Source organism: Erythrolamprus reginae, chromosome 12, assembly GCF_031021105.1.
Source record: "Erythrolamprus reginae isolate rEryReg1 chromosome 12, rEryReg1.hap1, whole genome shotgun sequence".
In the NCBI taxonomy this organism is placed as follows: domain Eukaryota; kingdom Metazoa; phylum Chordata; class Lepidosauria; order Squamata; family Dipsadidae; genus Erythrolamprus; species Erythrolamprus reginae.
Window position 1 is genome coordinate 7,570,148 of NC_091961.1, and position 27,575 is coordinate 7,597,722.

The 27,575-nt window shown below is 39.9% G+C and overlaps 1 protein-coding gene across 1 annotated transcript in view; it reads left to right on the top strand.

Moving 5' to 3' along the window:
• LOC139174775 (zinc metalloproteinase-disintegrin-like ohanin) overlaps positions 1 to 27,575 on the top strand; it is a 91,045-nt gene that overhangs the window by 23,393 nt on the left and 40,077 nt on the right. The window contains exons 4-11 of the mRNA XM_070765324.1: positions 3,343 to 3,421; positions 12,916 to 12,992; positions 13,865 to 14,060; positions 16,607 to 16,669; positions 19,338 to 19,409; positions 20,882 to 21,051; positions 24,576 to 24,660; positions 26,733 to 26,863. Coding sequence (XP_070621425.1) covers positions 3,343 to 3,421; positions 12,916 to 12,992; positions 13,865 to 14,060; positions 16,607 to 16,669; positions 19,338 to 19,409; positions 20,882 to 21,051; positions 24,576 to 24,660; positions 26,733 to 26,863 — 873 coding nt within the window. The remainder of the gene's footprint in view (positions 1 to 3,342; positions 3,422 to 12,915; positions 12,993 to 13,864; positions 14,061 to 16,606; positions 16,670 to 19,337; positions 19,410 to 20,881; positions 21,052 to 24,575; positions 24,661 to 26,732; positions 26,864 to 27,575) is intronic.

Sequence of the window (27,575 nt, forward strand, 5' to 3'; positions counted from 1 at the left end):
AGGAATCAATGGAAAAGCGATTAATGCGTGCAAGCCCAAAACTCACCCCTTTTGCCAGCCGAAGCGCCCGTTTTTGCATTGCTGGGACTCCCCTGAGGCTCCCCTCCATGGGAAACCCCACCTCTGGACTTCCGTGTTTTTGTGATGCTGCAGGGGAATCCCAGCAGGGGAATCCCAGCAGTGCAAAAACGGGTGCTTTGCTGGCAATGGAAGTCCGGAGGTGGGGTTTCCAAGCGAGGGGAGCCTCAGTGAAATTGCAGCATCACATGGAAGTCCTCGAAACCCCACCTCCGGACTTCCGTGTTTTTGTGATGCTGCGATTTCGCTGAGGCTCCCCTCACTGGGAAACCCCACCTCTGGACTTCAGTTGCCAGCGAAGCACCCGTTTATGCACTGCTGGGATTCCCCTGCAGCATTGCAAAAACACAGAAATCTGGAGGTGGTGTTTCCCATGGAGGGGACCCTCAGGGGATCCCAGAAGTGCAAAAACGGGTGCTTCGCTGGCAACAGAAGTACGGAGGTGGGGCATCTCAGTGGCAGCGGCTTGGGTTTGTAAGATGAAAATAGTTTGGAAGAAGAGGCAAAAAAATCTTAAACCCCGGGTTTGTGTCTTGAAAAGTTTGTGTGATGAGGGGTTTGTAAGACGAGGTATCACTGTATTAGAAATTTTAAAAAGATTGGTTACACATTTATGCTGTTCCGCAGACAGCCCATCAATCTGTATAACTTTTCATAAGAGCCTTACATAGCAACAACACTTAGCTTTATATACTGCTTCATAGTGCTTTTACAACCCTCTGTAAGCAGTTTACTGAGTCAAACTTTGGTCCCCAACAATCTGGGTCCTCAGTTTACCAACCTTGGAGGGATGGAAGGATGAATCAACCTTGAGTTGGCGAGAAATGATCTGCCAAATTGCAGCCAGCAGGAAGCAGAAGTAGCCTGTGGTACTGCATTCTAACCACTGCACCACCATGCCTCATAGCTGCTCAACTTACATCACAATTTACATGTTGAAGCATGAAAGGCATGAATGTCATGTCCTATTAAGGCATGAAAGGGGACATGACCTTAACAAGGCCAGATTTCAACACACCCTGGTGGGTTTTTCATTATGATTGCTGTTAAGAATGCCATTTCATTCCTCTCAGTGGTTCTCCATTTGAACTCTAAGTCAAGATACTAATAAAGATAATAATAGGGAGATTTGCCACCTGGCTTATATCTGCATACTAACTAACCAGTGGAACAAGTTTTGGGTCTTTCATTGACTTGTCTAGCCAGGCCACTGCGTTTTTATTAGTGGCTTTATTTCAATAGGGGGAATAGACATGGCCTGGAATTATTTCTCCCTTGTAAAATAAACTACTTCTACTGCTAAAAGAAGGTGTGCCGAATTTCACTGCCTCAAAGCCAGTAAATGTGACATCAAAGTTGAAATTAGTATAACAGCCACTGCAGGAATGGGTTCTACCTAACCTCACTTTGAACTGTGTTCAGTTCTGGAGACCTCACCTACAAAAATATATTGACAAAATTGAATGGGTCCAAAGACGGGCTGCAAGAATGGTGGAAGGTCTTAAGCATAAAACGTATCAGGAAAGACTTCATGAACTCCATCTGTATAGTCTGGAGGACAGAAGGAAAAGGGGGGACATGATCGAAACATTTAAATATGTTAAAGGGTTAAATAAGGTTCAGAAGGGAAGTGTTTTTAATAGGAAAGTGAACACAAGAACAAGGGGACACAATCTGAGGTTAGTTGTGGCTCCGTTTTATTTTTTGACACTGCAAATGCCCACATGTCGCATCAGGAAGGGAACCGGCAGTGAGGTAAGGAAGAACCCAACCCTGGCATGAATTTGCCTGGACAACCAGCAGGAGAAGAAAGTAGCTCCATTGTGTTGGTTTAGAGCTTCAAGAGGTTCAACCTATTCATTCCTTTGAGGTTGCTTCATGGAGCAATAGGAACCCTTTTACTCTGGAATATATTGCTCTCCTTTGCAGACCTAGCTGCCTCATCTGGTTGTTGCATTGGCCAGAAGAATCAAAGAGGAAATACAAAAATGTCTTCTCTTGGTCAACCATGCCCCCCTTTGACGAAGAGTATTGAAGTTTTCTTGGTGCAAAGCTCTTAGGTCAGTGATGGCGAACCTTTTTTTCCTTGGGTGCCGAAAGAGCATGCTTGTGCAGTATCGCGCATGAGCGAGTGCCCACACCTATAATTCAAAGCCTGGGGAAGGCAAAAATAGCTTCGGTCGCCCCCCAGAGGCCCACTGGAGGCCAGAAACGACCTGTTTCCCAACTTCTGGTAGGCCCAGTAGGCTCATGTTTTCACCCTCCCAAGCTTCCCTGGAGCCAGGGGAGGGTAAAAACACCCTCCCTCATCCCCTTCCCGGAGGCTCTGTGTGAGCCAAAAATCAGCTGGCCGGCACACACATGCACATTGGAATTGAGCTTGGGCAATGGTTCATGTGCCAGCAGATATGGCTACATGTGCAACCTGTGGCACCCGTGCCATAGGTTCGCCATCACTGGCTTAGGTGAATCCAGGATACGCGGCACTCCTTTAAATAGCCATCCTGATAGAAACATAGAAACATAGAAGACTGACGGCAGAAAAAGACCTCATGGTCCATCTAGTCTGCCCTTATACTATTTCCTGTATTTTATCTTACAATGGATATATGTTTATCCCAGGCATGTTTAAATTCAGTTCCTGTGGATTTACCAACCACGTCTGCTGGAAGTTTGTTCCAAGGATCTACTACTCTTTCAGTGAAATAATATTTTCTCACGTTGCTTTTGATTTCCCCCCCAACTAACTTCAGATTGTGCCCCCTTGTTCTTGTGTTCACTTTCCTATTAAAAACACTTCCCTCCTGAACCTTATTTAACCCTTTAACATATTTAAATGTTTCGATCATGTCCCCCCTTTCCCTTTTGTCTTCCAGACTATACAGATTGAGTTCATTAAGTCTTTCCTGATACGTTTTATGCTTAAGACCTTCCACCATTCTTGTAGCCCATCTTTGGACCCGTTCAATTTTGTCAATATCTTTCTGTAGGTGAGGTCTCCAGAACTGAACACAGTACTCCAAATGTGGTCTCACCAGCGCTCTATATAGCGGGATCACAATCTCCCTCTTCCTGCTTGTTATACCTCTAGCTATGCAGCCAAGCATCCTACTTGCTTTTCCTACTGATGAGATTGAAATACCTGCTGCTTCCCTTTGATACTAAACAATATCCTTAAAATGCCAGTATACAGTAGTTGTAGGCTTATTATGCAATTATCTATGTTCCCAAGATTAAATAATGACTCCTTTGTGTTCCTTCCAGGGAACTTTTTTCAAAAGATTACAGCGAGACTCATTATTCCCCAGATGGTAGAGAAATTACAACAAGTCCTTCGATTGAGGTAACGGCATCTTACTTTTATGAAATACCTTGAGAATATTTGTGCACAATATTCGAAATATGCATATACCGGACCAGACTATTCAAACAAGAAGGGTTGTATAGGCATAAAGTGTCTTATATCTACAATACACTCTGTAAGGATGGGTGGGCTGTTAAAACCCAGTCTGTTCCACTTGTTGAATTAATAGGGCAATATTTCAATCAATCAGTTCATTCCTACTGATTAAAAGTAAACATTTTGGGGACTGAGCCCCACAAACAGAGGTTGTGTTTTTTTTTTTAAAAAAAATCATGTTTATAGGAGCCACTTTGCTTTTTAAACCCGACTACACTGATAAATGCAGAAGCATTTGTTTGGAATACCAAAAGAAAGAGGAATTCACTTTGTTTCTAGAGAATAAATCCATTCTATGTTCTTCACACTAAAATGGGCCAGAACCTGTTAAAATATCTTAGTACAAACATGCTTCCTTGGCCCCATCCTCCCAAATACATCTAAACTTTTGTGTCCAAAAATGGTCACAATTTCCGCGAAGTAGAGATGCGGAAGTAAATACACTATTTTTGGCTATGAACAGTGTCACAAGCCTTCCCTTAACACTTATAACTTCCCTTAATACTTTAAACCCCTAAATTACAATTTCCCATTCCCTTAGCAACCATTTAGATTATTACTCACCATGTTTATTTATTCAATTTTTTTTAAAAAAAAAATTAAAGGTGGACAAAAGTTTGGCGATGACATATGAGGTCATCGGGCAGGAAAAACTGTGGTATAGGGGGAAAAAACCACAAAGTATTTTTTAATTTATATTTTTGAAAAACCGTGGTATAGGCTTTTTGTGAATTTCGAACCTGCGAAAATCGAGGGAAAACTGTACTTTTGAATTAGCATTTTCAAAGGTCATACAAACTGTTCTTACTTAATGTGTAAAATACATATGCTTTGATAATTTGATGTCTACATGGTTCCCGCTTGCAGAAGATGCTAGGAATCAAAATTCAACAACAGTTGGAGTCTTCCAAGTTATATAGGATTTTTAGTGTAGTATTGGTATTGTGTATTTATATCTCTGATGTCTTTCTCAAGGCTTTCATTGTATGGTTCAAGGAAATAGCCATGTAATTGATATCATAGATAAATATGGGTTTTTCCCCAACCAACATTATGATAGGATTTCATAACATAGGACAATGAACAAGTATTAAAAGTTTATGCAGCAAATCCTGGTTCAGTAGTAGAGTTGACCTCCAAGCAGACCAAGTTGGTGGAGAAAAAGTCTTGTAACGTGAAGAGCACATTTTATATTCCTTTGTTGATTGTCTGCCCACAGGTTCTTGGTTTTTTTTAATCCACAGGGTTCCCCCTGCAGTGATATTCTGTACTTCCAAATAACCAAGAGTTATTATTTGTAAAATGCATTTGTTTGAAATTCAATGTCTTTTGGCATTTGTGTACTGTGTGTGATTATTTCTTTCTGTTATAGACATTCACTTCTTTTAATTCAGAACAGTTCAAAGCCAGTTCTATTCAGGGGCCAGCATTTGCAAGATCGTATCTCACTTACAATCAGCACAGGTTTTGGTACACCTTAATTTAAATCTCTGTGGGAGGACATTTGATCTATAGGGACACAGGTGTTGCTGCCTGTATTCCAAGACAAACCTTACAGATGATTCTCGCCCCCAACATCTCAATGTTACTAATCAATTGAAGAGATGGGTTGGACTTCCATTCCCAGTACAGTGATACCTCTATTTGCAAACTTAATTCGTACGGTGACCAGGTTCTTATGTAGAAAAGGTTGTAAGAAGAAGCAATTTTTCCCATAGGAATCAATATAAAAGCAAATAATGCATGCGATTGGGGAAATCACAGGGAGGGTGGAGGCCCTGTTTCCTCCCAGGAGATTCCTAGAGAGGCCCCACTAAGGCTTCTCCCTGCCTTTTCCAGCCCTGTTTCCTCCCAGGAAATTCCTAAAGAGGCCCCACGAAGGCTTCTCCCTGCCTTTTCTGGCCCTGTTTCCTCCCAGGAAATTCCTAGAGAGGCCCCACGGAGGCTTCTCCCTGCCTTTTCCGGCCCTGTTTCCTCCCAGGAAATTCCTAGAGAGGCCTCACGAAGGCTTCTCCCCACCTTTTTTGGCCCTGTTTCCTCCCAGGAGATTCCTAGAGAGGCCCCACGAAGGCTTCTCCCTGTCTTTTCCAGTTACAGTTTTGGAGGCTCAGGTTTGTAAGTGGAAAATGGTTCTTGAGAAGAGGCAAAAAAATCTTGAACACACGGTTCTTATCTAGAAAAATTCATAAGTAGAGGCATTTGTAGGTAGAGGTGCCAATTTATTGCCCAAAGCATTCTTTGAGATTTTCTTCAGAAAAAAAGGTCATAATATGAATTATGACTGTTAATTAAAACAACATGAGGAAATCATTGACCAATATGAGGAAATCATTGACCAATTAAAACAACATGAGGAAATCATTGACCAATCCAGATTATTTCCTTTGATCTGTGACAAATTTAATTTAATTTAAAAGACAACGAAACTGTACCATGTGTCTCTTTCTTTTTTAAAGTTTCTATAATAAGGAGTTCTTCCTCTTTTTTTGGCACACTCAAATAATTTTCTGTTTTTATCCCTTCTCCCTGATGATATCTGCATGGCACTTCTCTTAAAGACTTCTAGAGAATTTTTCAAAAATATGTCAAAAGCCAGTTAAATGATACAAGAATTTAAAAAAAATGCTGCAACATAATCTAAAGAACCCAATTTAATTTAAAATGAGCAAACACATATTCGGAGTCCTAAACACTGCATGGATTAAGCTGGAAAGAGGGAGTTTATTTATTCTTTTAAAAATCTTACCTAAATTACGGTATGTGTAAGAGAAAGGTAAAGAAGTCCCTGTATCTTACTCCAATAACCATGTTCTGTCGGGCTCTCTGGTAAACTTCTCCCAAAAATTCACAGGTACAAATTTCAGACACACACACGTTTGAAAATTCAAAACAATGTTCTTTATGATGAAACTTCACTTAAACCAAGACCTCTTTTGATATAGCAAAGAGCACTCGTCTCCAAACAAACTGGTAATTTGTACAAGTCCCTTATCAGTTCTGTGATACTTAGCTTGCAGCTGTGAGGCAATTCACAGTCCTTCTTCTTTCACAAAGTGAAACACCCTTTGCTCTGGTTTAGTTTCAAAGCGGGGAAAAATCAGCACACAAAAGCTCAAAGTCAGTAAAGCAGGCACGAAACACAAGGATCAGATAATCCTCCACAATGGCCAAACCCACAGGCTGCTATTTATAGCAGCCTCACTAATGACCACAGCCCCACCCAACCACAGGTGGCCTCATTTTCTTTGATAATAATCTCTCAGTTGTTGTTGCCTATGCATCGCTCTCCACATACGTGGCTGTATCATTAACTCTTGTTCTGAATCCAAGGAGGAGCTAGATAATTGATCTCCTTCTCAGCTGTCTGGCACACTCTCCTCCTCCCTGTCACTCATGTCTTCTTGGTTAGAGGAGCCTTCATCATCAGATTCCACCGGGGGCAAAACAGGCCTTCAGCATGTGGATGTCTCCCCCACATCCACAGTCCTTGGGGCAGGAGCTGGGCCAGAGCTAACCACAGCTAACCACATGGTCAACTTTATTACAGGGTCTGCTTATATATGTTTCTTGAAGCCGTTGAGACTGTTTGAAAATGAGACATAATGCCAATAACACAAAGCGTGCAACAAAACACACAGTGCAGTGGCCTTTCCACCCAAATAGTACCTATTAGTCTACTTGCATTTGCATGCTTTTCAAGCTGCTGAGCTCAGCACTTGGGTCTCAAAAGTGGGGTGTTGTTTTCCAGCTAACATGCCCAGCATTTTAACCCCTGGTTAAAAAGACATCATATCAGATTGTGTTTAGTGATGGAGGAACCCAACGGTGTTCAGGTTTGGCAAGTTCGGCCGAATTTTACACAAAATTCGTCCGAACCCGAACCGAACCCGAACTCGAACCTGAACAGGGAATCTCTCCCACGAAGAGATTCCAGGGGAGGAGCTTTGACATCACCGTCAGGTTGCTAAGGATGCCAAGGTGATCACTTCCTGGATTCCATGGAATCCAGGAAGTGATCACCTTGGCGTCCTTAGCAACCTGACGGTGATATCAAAGCTCCAAAGAACGAACACGACCCCAAACTTTGCCTGACATTTGGAAAAATTTCAGGTTCGGCATACCGAACACCGCAAAATTTGGTACGGACCCGAATTGTGTGGGTTCAGTTCGCCCATCACTAATTGTGTTGCATCAAATCAACTACTATGGGATAAGAGCCTGGTGGTGCAGTGATTAGCTGACAGTCAACTAGTTGCAAAATAAGGCAAGTTAGATCCACCATGGTCCAAAATAACCTACAATTGAACAACTGGTGCCAGACAGACCCTGCTGGTGGAGGGTTTCTCCAGTTCCAACTGAGGCTTTCTAAAAGCATTTGTTTTGGCTATAGCTGATAGAACATTGCTGCTACTGACCTGATGTTGCCTTGTTCAGAGAAACTCTTCCCTTTTCTTCACATGGTAGAGTCTAGTGAGTAACTGCTTGGTCTCTTGCAAAATATTACAAGAGACAAAATATTTTGTAGAGCAGGGGTCCCCAGCCTTTTGGACTTCAGGGACTGCTACATGCAAATTTTAAATCCCGTGGGCCACTAATAATCGAGTACACCGCTTTCTGAAGCACCTGGATTCCCAGTGATGGGATGGGGTCCTTCAGGCATTCTCCAACCCTCTTTCCTACCTCTTTCTTTTTCTCTTTCTCTCTACTTCAGCTTCAACCACCACAACACAAGAGCGCACAACAGATTTAAACTTAATATTAACCGCTCCAAACTTGACTGTAAAAAATATGACTTCAGTAACTGAGTTGTCGAAGCGTGGAACTCATTACCGGACTCCATAGTGTCATCCCCAAACCCCCAACAGTTTACCCTTAGATTATCTATGGTTGACCTATCCAGATTCCTAAGAGGTCAGTAAGGGGCGAGTACAAGTGCATTGAGTGCCTTCCGTCCCCTGTCCTATTGCTCTCCTATATCTCCTATACCTTTCTTCCATTCCTATATCTCTTCTTCTATTCTTTCATTGATAGGTTCTATTACTATACCTTCTTTTCTATTATTTCTTAGATATATTTTACTATGAGTATCTCCTCTACAACCTTCATCATGTATTTTATTATGTGTATATAGATATATACCCACTGAAACCCTCATTGTGTATTGGACAAAACAAACAAACAAACAAACAAACAAACAAATAAATAAATCTCTGTGTCTCTGTGTCTCTCATCTCTTTCTCACCCCTCTATCTTTCTCTCTCTCTCATCTCTCTCTCTCTCATTTCTTTCTCTCTGAAATCTCTCTTTCTCTCTCTTTCATCTCTCTCTCTCCCCCTCTCTCTTTCTCTGTGTCTGCCTCTCTCTCTCTCATCCTGATTCTCTGGCATTCTCCGGGTTGCGTCGGCGCTCCTTTGGCCTTTGTTGATGCTGGACACTTCGCTCCCATTCTGGAATTTGGAGCAAATCTCCACCCCTTGCCCTTCTCCTCTCAGGCCAGATGACGAGTGAGTGGGAGGGGAGGGTGAGGGGTGAGCCAGCCACTGTTGGGAAGAGGTAATGGTGCAAGGGGGGGGAGAAGCCGACAGGAAACCACAGCAGGGGGAAGAAGGAGCTGAGGGTTGCTGACACCCGTTGCTTCAGCCCACCTGCACCACAACCCCCCCCCCTTTGCACCATTACCTCTTTCTATGTTGCAAAGTTGCAAGATTTCCAATCCCATCATGAACTGCCTGGCCATTTCCATATTTTATTTATTTATTTATTTATTTATTTATTTATTTATTTATTCATTCATTCATTCATTCATTCATTCATTCATTCATTTATTAGATTTGTATACTGCCCCTCCCTGTAGACTCAGGGCAGCTAACAACAATAATAAAACAGCATATGAGAAATCTAATATTTAAAATAATTTAAAAACCCTTATTAAAAACCAAACATACACACAAACATACCATGCATAAATTGTATAGGCCTAGGGGAAAAGGAATATCTCAATTCCCCCATGCCTGACGACAGAGGTGGGTTTTAAGGAGCTTGCGAAAGGCAAGGAGGGTGGGGGCAATTCTGATCTCTGGGGGGAGCTGGTTCCAGAGGGTTGGGACCACCACAGAGAAGGCTCTTCCCCTGGGTCCTGCCAAATGACATTGTTTAGACAACGGGACCCGGAGAAGGCCAACTCTGTGGGACCTAACTGGTCGCTGGGATCAATGCGGCAGAAGGCGGTCCCAGAGATATTCTGTGTCTAGACACAGGACTGGCCGTTAGTCATCCTGTAGTGTCTCCTCTACCGGGGTGTGCCACAGACCACCAAACTTTTCTCATGGACCACCAGTTGGTAACCTGTCTTGTATAGGAAGCCTCTTCCTATAGTCAGTTATCAATTTGCAAATAATGTTTCAGATCTGGAAGTGTGAAGGTGTATCTTGCTTTTGTTTTTGGTGTTTGTTTATTTATTTATTTATTTGTCCAATACACAATACATATTGAAAACACAATACATATTGAAGAAAATTTGTTGGAGAAAACTTGGACCTAATGCTGTTTCTCAGTGTGTTTATGCACATAGTATGTTCCTAAGTAGAGACTCAATGGGCTTGCCGTGCTCTTTGGAATAGAATGATTTATAGGCAACATTTTTAAAAGCGACTTCTAGCAAAGGGAAAATAAAAAAAATGTTTTAACAGCCTCCTCACTTTTCATCTGTCAACCAAACCAAAGATAAAGGAAGGTAAGCATAGAACCTTGACCAACAAAATCGTGCATCAGGCAATTAGGCCATGTAGGAAAATCCAAACAGTGATTTTATTTATTTTTTAAATTCTTTTCTGTCAATTAAGCAAGAAAATGTCAGAATCTGCTTTTTATTTTTAGATACTCTGTAAAAATACTCAGTCAGCCAATGATTTTAGCAACATATACACCAAATAAGGAGTGGGGGGAAATCAAAACTGGTATTGAGTCAAATTATTTATTATTATTGTTATTATTATTATTATTACTATTACTATTATTACTATTGTTATTACTGTTATTACTGTTATTACTGTTATTACTGTTGTTGTTGTTGTTGTTGTTATTATTATTATTATTATTATTATTATTATTATTATTATTTATTAGATTTGTATGCCGCCCCTCTCCAGAAAGTCGGAGTGGCTCTTAACAACAGAACACAGCACAAATACAATAGTTAAAAAAAAATTAAAACCCTTAATATAAAACAGTCATAAATCTCAGACAAGCCATGCTTAAAACGGAATGGCCCGGGGGAATCAATTTTAAGGAGGTTTTAAGGAGTTTGTGAAAGGCAAGGAGGGTGGGGGCTGTCCTGATCTCCGGGGTGTGTGTGTGAGTTGATTCCAGAGGGTTGGGGCTGCCACAGTTAGTTAGTTAGTTAGTCCAATACACAATAATACACAATGAAGGTTAAAGAGGATACACTCGAGTAAAATATATTAAAGAAAGAAGAGAAGAGAAAATATAGGAATAAAATATATCAATGAGAGAATAAAAGAGAAGATAAAGGGATAGAAGAGAAGATAGAGGAGATAGAGGAGAGACAGTAAGACACGGGATAGAAGGCACACTAGTGCACTCATGCACGCCCCTTACTGACCTCTTAGGAATCTGGAGAGGTCAACCGTGGATAGTCTAAGGGTAAAATGTTGGGAGTTAGGGGATGACACTACGGTGTCCGGTAATGAGTTCCACGCTTCGACAACTCGATTACTAAAGTCGTATTTTTTACAGTCAAGTTTGGAGCGGTGAATATTAAGTTTGAATCTGTTGTGTGCTCTTGTGTTGTTGTGGTTAAGGCTGAAGTAGTCGTTGACAGACAGGACGTTGCATATTATGATCTTATGGGCAATACTTATATCATGCTTAAGGCGTCGTAGTTCTAAGCTTTCTAAACCCAGGATTGTAAGTCTAGTTTCATAGGGTATTCTGTTTCGGGTAGAGGAGTGAAGGGCTCTTCTGGTGAAGTATCTTTGGATATTTTCAAGGGTGTTAATGTCAGAAATGAGGTTATTATACAGAAATCATACATTGAGGATTGTCAATCTAAAATTTTATTTCCCTTTAGTTGTTTTTTCATGCATTTGTCTCTTTCACTCTCATTTTGGAATGCTCAGGTATTCCACACATCCTTCTCATTAGTAAATTTAAAGTTATCTTTAAGTAACATTTTTAACATTTTTTATATGGGAACATTTTTGAGAATGTTTTTATTGGCCCCAGACCAGGAAAAAACACATTTCCCCATCTAGGAATGATGGCGTCAGAGTTTATGAAATCTGGAGGATCACATATTCTCCACTTCTGCAATAGCAGTAGTACAGAATGTGAAACATTCTGATGATGAGTTTAAAAAAATAGATAGATTGATTGATTGATTCAATTTCTATAGCTGCTCATTTAGCTTTACTAGATAAATGGTCAAAGCAATGGAAACTGCAGTTTAATGTTTCCAAATGTAAAATGATGCACTTGGGGAAAAGGAATCCTCAATCTGAGTATTGCATTGGCAGTTCTGTGTTAGCAAAAACTTCAGAAGAGAAGGATTTAAGGGTAGTGATTTCTGACAGTATCAAAATGGGTGAACAGTGCAGTCAGGCGGTAGGGAAAGCAAGTAGGATGTTTGGCTGCATAGCTAGGGTATAACAATCAGGAAGAGGGAGATTGTGATTCAGCTATATAGAGCGCTGGTGAGACCACATTTGGAATACTGTGTTCAGTTCTGGAGACCTCACCTACAAAAAGACATTGACAAAATTGAACGGGTCCAAAGACGGGCTACAAGAATGGTGGAAGGTCTTAAGCATAAAACTTATCAGGAAAGACTTAATGAACTCAATCTGTATAGTCTGGAGGACAGAAGGAAAAGGGGGGACATGATTGAAACATTTAAATATGTTAAAGGGTTAAATAAGGTCCAGGAGGGAAGTGTTTTTAATAGGAAAGTGAACACAAGAACAAGGGGACACAATCTGAAGTTAGTTGGGGGAAAGATCAAAAGCAACGTGAGAAAATATTATTTTACTGAAAGAGTAGTAGATCCTTGGAACAAACTTCCAGCAGACATGGTAGATAAATCCACAGTAACTGAATTTAGACATGCCTGGGATAAACATATATCCATCCTAAGATAAAATACAGAAAATAGTATAAGGGCAGACTAGATGGACCATTAGGTCTTTTTCTGCCGTCAGACTTCTATGTTTCTATGACTGGGCAGCTTATAAAAATCAAGTCACAATGGTGCCACAAAGCTCTTACTTATTACTTCACTTATATGGTGGAATGCATTGGAAACATATCCCTGCTTAACAAATCACAATCCAATCCAGCGGTGTCTTCTTGTTTCCATACAGGATCACTGCTATTATAACGGTCACATCCAGAATGATACTGACTCAACTGCAAGCATTACTGCCTGCCATGGTTTGAAGTAAGACGTTGCTTTATCTTTTCTTTATTGCCTAAGAATGATGTGTAAGCTAGAGAAAGAAAATAAGGCTCCGTTTATTTTAAGGAGGAATTCATAAAAATAAGTTAAGTCAACTTTCTTAGTTAAAGCTGACTATTAACCATGGAATCCCTTGTGTTATCTGAGCTCAATTGTTTTCTTGCAGATGTTTCATTATCCAACTAGGTAACATCTAGTGCAGTGATTTGCAACCTTTTTTGAGCTGCGGCACATTTTTTACATTTGTGAAACCCTGGGGTACATTGAGTGGGGCGGGGGGAGGGCTAAAAAAAGTTTGGACAAAAAAATTCTCTCTCTCTCTCTCTTCCTCCCTTTCGCTCTATTTCTCTCTCCCTCTTTCTCTCCCCTCCTTCCTCTTCCTTTCTCTCTCTCCATCCCTCTTTCTTTCTCCTCCTTCCTTCCTCTCTTTTTTGCTCTCTTTCTCTATCCCTCCCTACCTCCCTCTATGTCTTTCTCTCTCTCTCCTTCCGTCCCTCTCTTTCTCTCTCTCTCTCTCTTGCTTTCTTTCTCTTTCTTTCTCTCTCTCTCTTTCTCTCTCTCTCTTTCTCTCTCTTGCTTGCTTTCTCTCTCTTTCTCTCTCTCTTGCTTGCTTTCTCTCTGTGAGCTTCGTGGCACACCTGACCATGTCTCACGGCACACTGGTTGAAAAACACTGATCTAGTGCACTAATAAATAATGTTACTAGTTGAGTAATGAAATGTTTGCAGGAAAACAACCAAGTTTAGGAGGCATCAAGGACCCCACAATAGCTCCAAATATTCTTTTCTGCTGGTCTTCCATCTCTAGTCATGCTTTTGTTTTTTAAAAAATTAAAATCTACAATTGTTTTACAGAGGGTATTTCAAGAATCATGGTGAGAAGTACCTCATTGAACCTTTGAAGCTTCCCAACAGTGAAGCCCATGCGCTCTTCAAATATGCAAGTCTGGAAAAAGAGGACAATATCACCAAAATCTGTGGGGTAACCAACACTACTTGGGAATCAGAGGAGCCCCTTCAGAAAACCTCTCGGACAAGCATGAACCGTGAAGTAAGTCTCATATTCAACTCTGAAGAATATAACGTGGTTTGAAAACAGGGATTCATTTCCTTGTTTCTAAATTGTAAAGTGAAAAAGAAATTATCTAGGACTGCTAAAAAGAATTCAGAAGATAGCACCCTCCATTTCTAAAAATCTATTCTGGAAACTGCAGTTTAATGTTTCCAAATGTAAAATAATGCACTTGGGGAAAAGGAATCCTCAATCTGAGTATTGCACTGGCAGTTCTGTGTTAGCAAAAACTTCAGAAGAAAAGGATTTAGGGTTAGTGATTTCTGTCTCAAAATGGGTGAACAGTGCAGTCAGGCGGTAGGGAAAGCAAGTAGGATGCTTGGCTGCATAGCTAGAGGTATAACAAGCAGAAAGAGGGAGATTATGATCCCGCTATATAGAGTGCTGGTGAGACCCCATTTGGAATACTGTGTTCGGTTCTGGAGACCTCACCTACAAAAAGATATTGACAAAATTGAACGGGTCCAAAGACGGGCTACAAGAATGGTGGAAGGTCTTAAGTATAAAACGTATCAGGAAAGACTTAATGAACTCAATCTGTATAGTCTGGAGGACAGAAGGAAAAGGGGGGACATGATCGAAACATTTAAATATGTTAAAGGGTTAAATAAGGTCCAGGAGGGAAGTGTTTTTAATAGGAAAGTGAACACAAGAACAAGGGGACACAATCTGAAGTTAGTTGGGGGAAAGATCAAAAGCAACATGAGAAAATATTATTTTACTGAAAGAGTAGTAGATCCTTGGAACAAACTTCCAGCAGATGTGGTAGATAAATCCACAGTAACTGAATTTAAACATACCTGGGATAAACATATATCCATCCTAAGATAAAATACAGGAAATAGTATAAGGGCAGACTAGATGGATCATGAGGTCTTTTTCTGCCGTCAGTCTTCTATGTTTCTATGTTCCTATTCCACCCATGCTATGCACGAACATATGGAAACTCAATGAACAGACAATACATGTTTCAGGTTTACACCATTTTCTATGGTCATGCAAACTTAATTTAGAGAAGTGGTTCACAACAGATTCAACTGAATCTCCAAATCGTCACAACTAATCGAATTATCAGTTGGAGGTCTCTTGTATTATGCAGGCAAAGGGGGACTTGGAATAGAGGAAGAAGCTTGTTTGAAATATTAGATCAAAGTGCTTTGCGATGTCTGATAAGACCAGTGTATAATCTCGATATAATTTTAAAATATGATTTAAATCACCAAGTTGGGTTGAAGCAAGGACTGAATCAAAACTGACAAAGTGAATCTGGACAACCATTGCATTATGTTTCTCAGCACATGCTAAAGCAGAGGTATCCAACCTTGGCAATTTTAATGGCATACAAATCTAATAAGTAATAATAATAATAATTTTAAGCCTGGCGGACTTCAACTCTCAGAATTCCCCAGCCAGCTGGTTGGGGAATTCTGGGAGTTGAAGTCCGCTAGGCTTAAAGTTGCCAAGGTTGTAGACCCCTGTTCTAAAGTGCTAAAATGCACGACCAGTGGCTTAAACCGCTGGCCGAAATTGCCCCCGGAGCAGGGCAGCACTGAATCGGCTTCTTGGAGCCCCGAACTTCCAGTTTCCGGTGAAACCAGAAGTTCGGCTTTTGCCAGCGCGCCAAGGAGGCACGCTACTTGCCGGGCTTCAGGGGAGGTCCTGGATCACCCTATTTAAGGGCGATCTGAGCAGGACCTCCTCCTTGGCTTGGCTGGACATCAAAGCGAACACCCACCCGCCATCCACTATCAACAGTGTGTCTAAAAGAGGTCGCTTCAGGGTCGAATAGGAATTTTTTGCGGCCTCCCCTTTAGAGCCGGCTGTTTTTTCGCCTATTCCACACTGACGGTAAGGGTGGAATGGTTAGGGGGTGTGGCGCACATAGATTTTAGATTTAGGCTTCCCTTTGGTCACTGGGGTTGGCAGGTTAGGGGCGGAAATGGGCAGTAGAAGTGACCGCGCATGCTCCTTTGGGCATCTTTTTAAAAGGTGATGGACCGCCTCTCTCCAGGAACTAGAGGTTAGAACAATGTCAGGGATTGGAGAGAGGATGCCCATGGGACTCACCGCATCCAATTTCCCTTGGGGGATTGGAGGGTGAGCTCCTCCCACACGCCAAGGGGTGTGGCTTGGATGCAGGTGAAGGTGGCTACCTTCACCTGGTTCAGCAAGGAGTTATGCCCAATGTTGCCAAGGAAGGTTCTGGCAGGAATTTCCGCCCCGTTAGTTTCTGGCCTCTGCAGGTCCTTTGTTATAGTTGAATTTAAATATTTAAAGTTACGTATTTAAAGTTACGTTATTTAAATTTATGTTAATTTAATAAAGTGACCCTATATTTAATCCATACAATGTCTTAGCATCTTTACTCCACTTCCGGGGCAACTTTTAACAAGCTCTCTTGCTATAAATTTCTTCTTCAAAGAGCCAATATTTCTGAAATTTCAGGTACTTTGTCCAGGAAGAATAACAAGATTATCTGATGACCCAACATGTCTAAACAGCCTTTTGTTTTATGTTTTGTTTAGCAAAGGGAATACTTGCAGGCCAAAAAATATGTCGAGCTTTTTATAGTTGCGGACAACAGAATGGTAAGTATTCTGGATACCAATTTTCTTTCTGCATTGAACACAAAATTTTCTTTTTGCTTTTTTCAATGTGGGTGTTTTTGAAGGCATCGCCAAACACAACATTCTAACTAGATTTTCTTCTCAAGTATATGTTAAAATATACTTTGATAATTTTAGCTTTTTGTTATTGGGACTGACCCCTATTTGAAATTTGAAATTCAAATTTTCTCTGATTTGTACTGAATTGTTCCTGGACTTTTAATGATAGTTTATCCAGAAATTTCCAGATCAGGAAGCTGAAATTAGTTAACATGGATAATATAAATGAAGTTTTGAAACAGAAAAAAGGAGTAAAAGAGAGAATCATCATATACTTCTTCTACCTTGGTAATCCAGCATTCCAAAATCTAATAAACAACAACAACAACAACAACAACAACAACAACAACAATAATAATAATAATAATAATAATAATAATAATAATAATAATAATAATATAAATTTTAAGCCTGGTGGACTTCAACTCTCAGAATTCAAATTTTTGAATTAGTGGGTTGGCATCTCTATTTTGCTCTTTATAATTTTTAAAATTTGCTTCAAAAACATTATATTCAAGTTGCTTTTTAATTATATTGAAATATAAATATATTTTGGTTTCTATGCCTTCCAGCATATATTTCTTTATTTGCACTTTTACTTGATTTTTGAAAATAGGTTTCCCTAGAAGAAAAATATTTCAAGTTATTTTTATGAATATATGGATTTTAAATTGAAATTTTCCTTATGTTTGTTTGGATTTCTCTTTATGTGTGTATGGATTTCAATTAATTGGTTCAAGAGGTCAAAATTATAGGCTGCTAATTTTCATGCTATCATTTAGATTACATCCATTTCTCCACCATCACCAGCTTGTATTATTATTATTATTATTATTATTATTATTATTATTATTATTATTATTATTATTATTATTATGTCAATACAACACAGCAAACGAGATCACTATGCTGTATTTTGTATTTCATCACCAGTCGGGCGCTTCCCAAGCACCTAGGACTGCGTGATGTAGCGGCGAATTGTGTTTGCCGATCCCAGGAAAGTGGCCTTTTGCAATTGACAGATGGAGATTTTGTCAATTCCAATGGTTTTCAAATGTCCACTGAGATCCTTTGGCACTGCGCCCAGCATGCCAAGTACCACTGGGACCACTTTCACTGGCTTATGCCAGAGTCGTTGCAGCTCGATTTTTAGATCTTCATATTTCACTAATTTCTCTAGCTGCTTCTCCTCAATTCTGCTGTCTCCTGGGATTGCGATGTCAATGATCCATACTTCCCTTTTCTCCACAATCAGGATGTCTGGTGTGTTATGCTTCAGAATTCGGTCAGTCTGAAGTCGGAAGTTCCACAGTAGTTTTGCTTGCTCATTTTCGACCACTTTTTCAGGCTTATGATCCCACCAGTTCTTTGCCACTGGTAAATGGTAGTTCTGGCATAAGTTCCAGTGGATCATCTGTGCCACAGTATCATGTCTATGCTTGTAGTCAGTCTGTGCGATCTTTTTGCAGCAGCTGAGTATGTGATAGATTGTTTCATCTGTTTCTTTATACAGTCTGCACTTTGGATAATAATAATAATAATAATAATAATAATAATAATAATAATAACAACAACAACAACAACAACAAAATGATAATAATAATAATAATAATTATTATTATTATTATTATTATTATTATTATTATTATTATTTAGACTTGTATGCTGCCCCTCTCCGAGAAGCTAATAGAAGCTAATCTTTGGCTAACAGACAAATAAGATCCACGCTTGACTTAGCCAATGTCATTTGTAGTAACATAGCATTTGCAATAAAATAACTCTTGGGAGTATTTGAACTCTCCGAATATGTTCACATTCCCCACCCCCACCCCCAGTAAAATAAAACTATGTTCATGACCTCAGTGAATTTCCAGATACTGGTCTGAGCTTCCCCTTTTAATACTATTGCAAAAGAGAACATCTTATGCAAATTTTTTTCAGGGAAATTAGTCTGGTGGTATTTAAATCCAGCTTGCAGTGAAGAATGCTTATCCCACACTTCGCTGAACAGAGAAATATTGTGTCCAATTAAGGAAAGATTTTCAATAGGCTGACCAAAATATTATCCAACCAGGAGAAAAACTCATATGCAATAATTATTAATTTCAATATATTCATAGAATCATAGAATCACAGAGTTGGAAGGAACCTCCAGGGTCATTGGGTCCAACCTTCTGCACAATGCAGGATCCATTAAACCATCCCAGAAAGATGACTGTCCAGTCTGTTTGAAGACCTCCAGTGAAGGCGAGCCCACCACCTCCTGTGGCAAGCTGTTCCACCGGTTTATCACCCTTACTGTTAGAAAGTTTTTTTCTGATACCTAATCTAAATCTACTCCCTTGCAGTTTCATTCCGTTGTTTCTAGTCCTTCCATGGGCTAATGAGAACAATTGTATGTTAATGTATGTTCAAATATAGGATTAAACAATCAGCACAGAAGAATTAATTGGATATATAATTATTATTTTTGTCTGAATCAGCAAATTCCATGATATATTTTTTAAATCTCTTCCTTTCTTGGATATGTTTTTTTCTCTTTCAATCCTAAAATTATTTTCTCTTCTCAACCTTTTTGTCTTTCCTATAGTTCAGGAAATACAGCCGCAACATAACTGCTGTAAGATCGAGAGTATTTGATATAGTCAACTTTATAAATATGGTAAGAGGACATGGCAAAAGTTATTTTACTTTTTGGATTTAAAACTCCCACATTTTCACTGTGTTCACATAGCAAACTTAACCAGGTAAAGTGACCTTGGAGATGTATTACCAGTTTGAGTCCAGCAAAGCTTGGTCATTTGGTAAACTTGTGATCCAGTATGCAAGGCCACTGCAGAACATGGGTTAGTTCAGTAACTAGGTTAATAAGACACTTATGTGAATACAACCACTGTGTTGGAAGGATGCAAGTCCAAAACTATTGCAAGAATTCAATCAGTAATATAGTGATACCTCTACTTATAAACTTAATTTGTTCCTGTGCGAAAGTGCACGCCCATGCTCTTTTGGTACCCGAGGAAAAAAAGGTTCACCATCACTGCGCTAGGCTCAGAGACCAAGGGTTACACCATTAAAATCTTTACTCTAGAGCAGTGGTCCCCAACCTTTTTTTGGCTATGCCCCACCTAAGCATCTCCAAAATCCTGAGGCCTCCCCCTATATAATTCTTATCATTCAAAAAGTAAACTAGGTTTAAAAAAAGTTCCAATTGCCCCATTAAAAATTATTATTATTATTTATTATTATTATTTATTAGATTTGTATGCCGCCCCTCTCCATAGACTCGGGGCGGCTTACAGCAATAATAAAAACAATATATAATAACAAATCTAATAGTTAGAATCTAAAGTGACAATAATACATTTAAAAAGTCTGAAAAACAAGAAACCCCAATATATTAAAAACATACATACAGTCCTATCATACATAAAGAACTAGATTAGATTAGATTAGATTAGATTTATTGGATTTATATGCCGCCCCTCTCCGCAAACTTGGGGCGGCTCACAACAATAATAAAAACAGTACATAGTAACAGATCCAATGCCCACCAATCTAATTACAATTTTAAATTAAAAAATTCATAAAACAATCCCAATATATATAAAAAACAGGCACACAGTCAATCAAACGGCAAAACAACATGGGCAAGGGGGAGATGTTTCAGTTCCCCCATGCCTGACGACAGAGGTGGGTTTTAAGGAGTTTACGAAAGGCAGGGAGGGTGGGGGCAATCCTAATCTCAGGGGGGAGCTGGTTCCAGAGGGTCGGAGCCCCCACAGAGAAGGCTCTTCCCCTGGGTTCCGCCAGACGACATTGTTTAGTTGACGGGACCCGAAGAAGACCGACTCTGTGGGGCCTAACCGGTCGCTGGGATTCGTGCGGCAAGAGGCGGTCCCGAAGATATTCTGGTCCGGTGCCATGAAGGGCTTTATACGTCATAACCAACTACGTAGGCAATGAAATCTCCCCCCTCCCCCCGTGGCTCTAGATATTTTCTTCTATTGATTCTCAAATCCGTTCCATTTCACTCACCCATAGAAGCCAATGTCTGTTGCTTTTTTGTCTTGAAATGTTTCTCAAAGTTTACTTGTGTTTGAGTTTCTAACTGATGTCATGTCCACCACGCAGGTTTACAAACCTTTGAATATCCACGTAGCATTGACTGGCTTAGAAATTTGGTCCGATGAAGATAAGATTCATGTCAATGTTGAATCAGGTGCCACTTTGAGCCAGTTTTCAACATGGAGAGAGGAGGTTTTGCTGAAGCGCAAAAGCAACGATAATGCTCAGCTACTCTCGTATGTCTGGTTGTGGGGGAAAGGAATGGGGGTGGCCGGGAGTGGAGGATTATGGGAAAGTTAGTACTTGCATAGTACAGTACTTCCACTCTATGTTGCATGCTTTAAACCATATGTGAACTACACTGCTCAAAATAAATAAATAAAGGGAACACTTAAACAACACAATATAACTCCAAGTAAACCAAACTTCTGAAATCAATTTCACATGCTGTTGTGCACATTCAACTTTGTACAGAACAAGTGCAGTGGTACCTCTACCTAAGAACGCCTCTGCTTAAGAACCTTTCTCGATAAGAACTGGGTGTTCAAGATTTTTTTTGGCCTCTTCTTAAGAACCATTAAGAGCCCGGAAAAATTTCCCAGGAATGTTGAGAGCAGCACGAAGGCCCAGCCAGTTTCCTGCCATTTCCCCTTCAATTCTGGCCATCTCTTGCTTTTCTGGGCTGTCAGAGGAGCCTTTCAGTGGTGCTTAAGGAGGCTTTGGCAGTCCAGAGTGAACAAAGCATTTTCCTTTCTCTGAATGCTTAGAGAGGGAATAAACCTCTGCCAGTGCCCGGAGAAAATAAATGCTTCCTTCGCTCTGGGCAGGGGCTGTCCTCATCCTCTTTTTCTCCCTCCTCTTCCTCCTCCCACCCAAATTCTGAGCTTTTTTTTCTTTCCTAATGGGTTTGCACGCATTTAGGGCTAGTGATTTCTGACAGTCTCAAAAATGTGTGAGCCGTGTGGTCGGGCGGTAGGAAAAGCAAATAGGATGGTTGGCTGCATAGCTAGAGGTATAACAAGCAGGAAGAGGGAGATTGTGATATAGAGCACTGGTGAGACCACATTTGGAATACTGTGTTCAGTTCTGGAGACCTCAGCTACAAAAAGATATTGACAAAATTGAACGGGTCCAAAGACGGGCTACAAAAATGGTGGAAGGTCTTAAGCATAAAACGTATCAGGAAAGACTTAATGAACTCAATCTGTATAGTCTGGAGGACAGAAGGAAAAGGGGGGACATGATCGAAACATTTAAATATGCTAAAGGGTTAAATAAGGTTCAGAAGGGAAGTGTTTTTAATAGGAAAGTGAACACAAGAACAAGGGGACACAATCTGAAGTTAGCTGGGGGAAAGATCAAAAGCAACATGAGAAAATATTATTTTACTGAAAGAGTAGTAGATCCCTGGAACAAACTTCCAGCAGACGTGGTTGGTAAATCCACAGTAACTGAATTTAAACATGCCTGGGATAAACATATATCCATTGTAAGATAAAATACAGGAAATAGTATAAGGGCAGACTAGATGGACCATGAGGTCTTTTTCTGCCGTCAGTCTTCTATGTTTCTATGTTTATTTGCTTTTACATTGATTCCTATGGGAAAAATTGCTTCTACTTACAAGCTTTTCTACTTAAAAACCTATTAAGTTCTTAAGTAGAGGTACCACGGTATTCAATTAGAATATTTCATTAATTCAGATCAAGGATGTGCTATTTGAGTGTTCACTTTATTTATTTTTTGAGCAGTATATATTTCAAAGCCAACCACTTTTTTGTAGATGAGAACTGGTTTTGAGAAGTTCTTGAATCAGTAGTGGGTTCTAAATCCCGTTGTTGCCGGTTCACGCTCGTGATGCTTCTGAGCATGCTCAGAAGCATCTCAGCAGTGGGGTGGAATGTCCCATTGCCACTGCTATGGAGCAGAACTGAGCTGAACTGACAGCAACCCCACTACTGCCTTGAATGATTGCCGGTAAAAACTCAGCTTGATTTCATTTAATCTGGATTTGAAATTGAAACTGAACCAATTTATCCTGTTATGCTTTGGCTGAACTTACACATGCATTTTTAATCCGATTAAATCAAGTTTTGGTTCTCACTCTGAACTGAGGGAATACTTCCATTACACAACAGATAAACCGAGAATAAAATAAAATAATAAAATAGCTAATCTTGAGTTTGAGAATTTGTATAAAACCGTCATCTAGATCTCAATGTGATCTGGTTATAAATGCAGTGTGAGTTCAGCCTACATATCACCAAAGTTACTGGTTTAATATCTATAATATATCGGACAAGTAATAACTGTGGCTTTGAGAAATCCTACAGGATCTGTGCACAACAAATGGGTCTTATAAAATATAAGGTGGGTAAAATGAGGACCCGGATTGTGGGGGTAATATGCTGGCTCTGTTAAAAAGTGCTATTGCTAACATGTTGAAAGCCGCCCTGAGTCTAAGGAGAAGGGCGGCATAAAAATAGAATGAATGAATGGATAGATGGATGGATGGATAGATAGATAGATAGATAGTTTAATAGATAGATAGATAGATAGATAGATAGATAGATAGATGATAGATAGTTTAATAGATAGATAGATAGATAGATAGATTAGATAGATAGATAGATAGTTTAATAGATAGATAGATAGATAGATAGATAGATAGATAGATAGATAGATAGCTAGATAGATAGTTTAATAGATAGATAGACAGACAGACAGACAGACAGACAGACAAAAATGTTAGGGACTAAATGAAATGCAGATCAAAGTAAAGAAGAATATAAAAGAGTATAAAAAATTGAGAAAAAAAATCCATTTTGTTTTTCCCACAGATATTGATTCGATCTCCACTTACCTTAGTCACTTTTTCCAAGCTCGCCTAGTTTTTAATAAACCATGGCTAAACTGATAGGAGAAATCTAATTATTAAAGAAAGCTTCATTTGGAGTTTTCACAGTACATGGAATTTAAATTAAGCTAATGGGCTGGATTCACACAACATGCTAACCGTTCCCCACAGCTTAATAGAGGCTAACATCAGCCGAGCTTAGCATGTAGTGAAAATTCATCCTGAATATATTTAACAATCTGCTTAGTTAAATGGCTTGTGTGAGTACCATATACCACTTTATAGTGGTTTCCAGCCCTCTGTAAGTGTACAGAGTCAACATTAACATTTAAATATGTTAAAGGATTAAATAAGGTTCAGGAGGGAAATGTTTTTAATAGGAAAGTGAACACAAGAACGAGGGGACACAATGTGAAGTTAGTTGGGGGAAGGATCAAAAGCAACGTGAGAAAATATTATTTTACTGAAAGAGTAGTAGATCCTTGGAACAAACTTCCAGCAGACGTGGTTGGTAAATCCACAGTAACTGAATTTAAACATGCCTGGAATAAACATATATCCATTGTAGGATAAAATACAGGAAATAGTATAAGGGCAGACTAGATGGACCATGAGGTCTTTTTCTGCCGTCAGTCTTCTAGGTTTCTAGGTTTCTAACATATTGTCCCCAATAATGTATGTCCTCATTTAACCCACCTCGGAAGGATGGAAGGCTGAGTCAACCTTGAGTCTGGTGACTTTAGAACAGCCAAACTGCAGGCAGACAGCAGAAGTAGCTTGCAGTACTGCACTCTGACCACTGTGCCACCAGCGCTCAAAAGCCATAAGCAGTTACATATGATCCAAAGCTACAGATTGGGTTCCCATCTTCTACTAATTTTATCCTCCTCTTCTTTCTTATAGGGGTATTGACTTCACTGGAGCAACGGTAGGATTGGCTTATATCGCTACCATGTGCGTTCCTGCGTTTTCGACAGGAATTGTTCAGGTTGGTAGAAAAGCTACTTGTTACTTGTGATGGTCAGTGACAACACTTGGATGCAGGAATGACTTTTTGACAAATAAAGACTCCTTTTATATTTGATCCACATCGTTTTCATCCATCTTTACTTATGAATTAGACGTCTCCAAACGATAATTGCCAGTCTCAGTTAAGTTCATAAGTTGAGGACAACTGATGTAAACTTTTAGCCTCAGCTTTCAGCTAAACACTGTGTACACTTTTATAGTACTTTTCTGCCTTAAAAAACAATCACTAGTAGAAAACCCTGTTGCCTGTAGAAAAAGTAGCATGGTCTGTAGAAAGGTTCCTACTCCTTCCAACCCCTTTGAAACTAGCTTTCTATTTCTATTTAATATTTTTAACATGGATGGATAAATATTACTTTTAATTAATAAAAATAATAAATAGTAGAAGATTTAATAATAATGATAATAATGATAATAATGATGATGATGATGATAATAATAATAATAATAATAATAATAATAATAATAATGTCAGTACAACACAGCAAACGAGATCACTATGCTGGATTTCATATTTCATCACCAGTCGGGCGCTTCCCAAGCACCTAGGACTGCGTGATGTAGCGGCGAATTATGTTTGCCGATCCCAGTAAAGCGGCCTTTTGCAATTGACAGATGGAGATTTTGTCAATTCCGATGGTTTTCAAATGTCCGCTGAGATCCTTTGGCACTGCGCCCAGCGTGCCAAGTACCACTGGGACCACTTTCACGGGCTTATGCCAGAGTTGTTGCAGCTCGATTTTTAGATCTTCGTATTTCACTAATTTCTCTAGCTGCTTCTCCTCAATTCTGCTGTCCCCTGGGATTGCGATGTCGATGATCCATACTTTCTTTTTCTCCACGACCATGATGTCTGGTGTGTTATGCTTCAGAATTCGGTCAGTCGGAAGTCGGAAGTCCCACAATAGTTTTGCTTGCTCATTTTCGACCACTTTTTTGGGCTTATGATCCCAGCAGTTCTTTGCCACTGGTAAATGGTAGTTCCGGCACAAGTTCCAGTGGATCATCTGTGCCACAGCATCATGTCTATGCTTGTAGTCAGTCTGTGCGATCTTTTTGCAGCAGCTGAGTATGTGATCGATTGTTTCATCTGTTTCTTTACAGAGTCTGCACTTTGGATCGTCTGTTGATTTTTCAATTCTGGCTTTGACAGCATTTGTTCATTATTATTATTATTATTATTATTATTATTATTATTATTATTATCATTATTAATTAGATTTGTATGTCGCCCCTCTCCGAAGACTCAGGGCGGCTCACAGCATACAATATAAAGCAGTGAATACAAAGACAAATCTAATTAATTAAAAAACTAAGCAAGCTAAAAAAACTCAATAGATTAAAAATCAATTAAACAAATTCAATCGCAGTCATACATCACATCTATTGGCCAGGGGGGGTCTAGATCTAATTGTCCCAAGCCTGCCGACATAAGTGAGTCTTAAAACTCTTGCGAAAGGAGAGGAGGGTGGGGGTGGTGTGAATCCCTGGGGGGAGCTTATTCCAGAGGGCCGGAGCCCCCACAAAGAAGGCTCTTCCCCTTGGCCCCGCCAAGCAACATTATCTGGTTGATGGGACCTGGAGAAGGCCGACTCTGGGGGACTTGACCGGTCGCTGAGATTCATACAGCAGAAGGCGGTCGCCCAAGTAATCTGGCCCGAGGCCATGCTTTGTACCAGTGTTTCCCAACCTTGACAACTTGAAGATATCTGGACTTCAACTCCCAGAATTCCCCAGCCAGCATTTGCTGGCTGGGGAATTCTGGGAGTTGAAGTCCAGATATCTTCAAGTTGCCAAGGTTGGGAAACACTGCTTTGTACGACCACAGCATTCCAGGGAGATAATTGTGGAGAAAGCACCGTCTCTAAGCTACTGAAAGGAAAACAGCTCTGCAAATGATTAATCTCTTTTTCTAACTCTTTGATTTTTTCTTTTCATTAGAAAGTACTTGAGCACAGTGCTAGTCATAATTAAATTCACTTTCAGTTTCTTGGAGGACTAACAACAGACAAAGTGTTCCCTTGTTTTCAGGATCACAGCCACAACGCAAATGTTATCGGGGCAACAATGGCCCATGAGATGGGTCATAATTTTGGCATGAATCATGACACATATTTGTGTAACTGCAACGCTGCGACATGCGTTATGGCGCCCCAGCAAAGGTAAGGGCTCGGGAAATTTTTTAATGCCTTTCAAATTAAGCTATTTTCAAACAGTTGCACTTAACAACGGTGTAAAAAAAAAAAGCACAGGAAGCATAGCCCAAGAAACCAAATACAGTGGTATCTCTACTTATGAACTTAATTTGTTCCGTGACCAGGTTCTTAAGTAGAAAAGTTTGTAAGAAGAAGGAATTTTTCCCAGAGGAATCAATGTAAAAGCAAATAATGTATGAGTCTCAGGATTCCTAGAGAGGTCTCATGGGGGCTTCATCCTGCTTTTTCCACTTACGGTTTCGGAGGCTGTTCTGTCGGGCTCTCTGGTAGACTCCTCCCAAAAATTCACAGGTACAAATTTCAGACACACAGACATTTGAAAATTCAAAACAATGTTCTTTATAATGAAAATTCACTTAACCTAAGCCCTCTTTTAGTATAGCAAAGAGCACTGGTCTCCAAACAAACTGGTAATTTGTACAAGTCCCTTATCAGTCCTGTGATACTTAGCTTGCAGCTGTGAGGCAATTCACAGTCCTTCTTCTTTCACAAAGTGAAACACCCTTTGCTCTGGTTTAGTTTTAAAGCGGGGAAAAATCAGCACACAAAAGGTCAAAGTCAGTAAAGCAGTCATGAAACACAACGATCAGATAATCCTCCACAATGGCCAAACCCACAGGGTGCTTTTTATAGCAGCCTCACTAATGACCACAGCCCC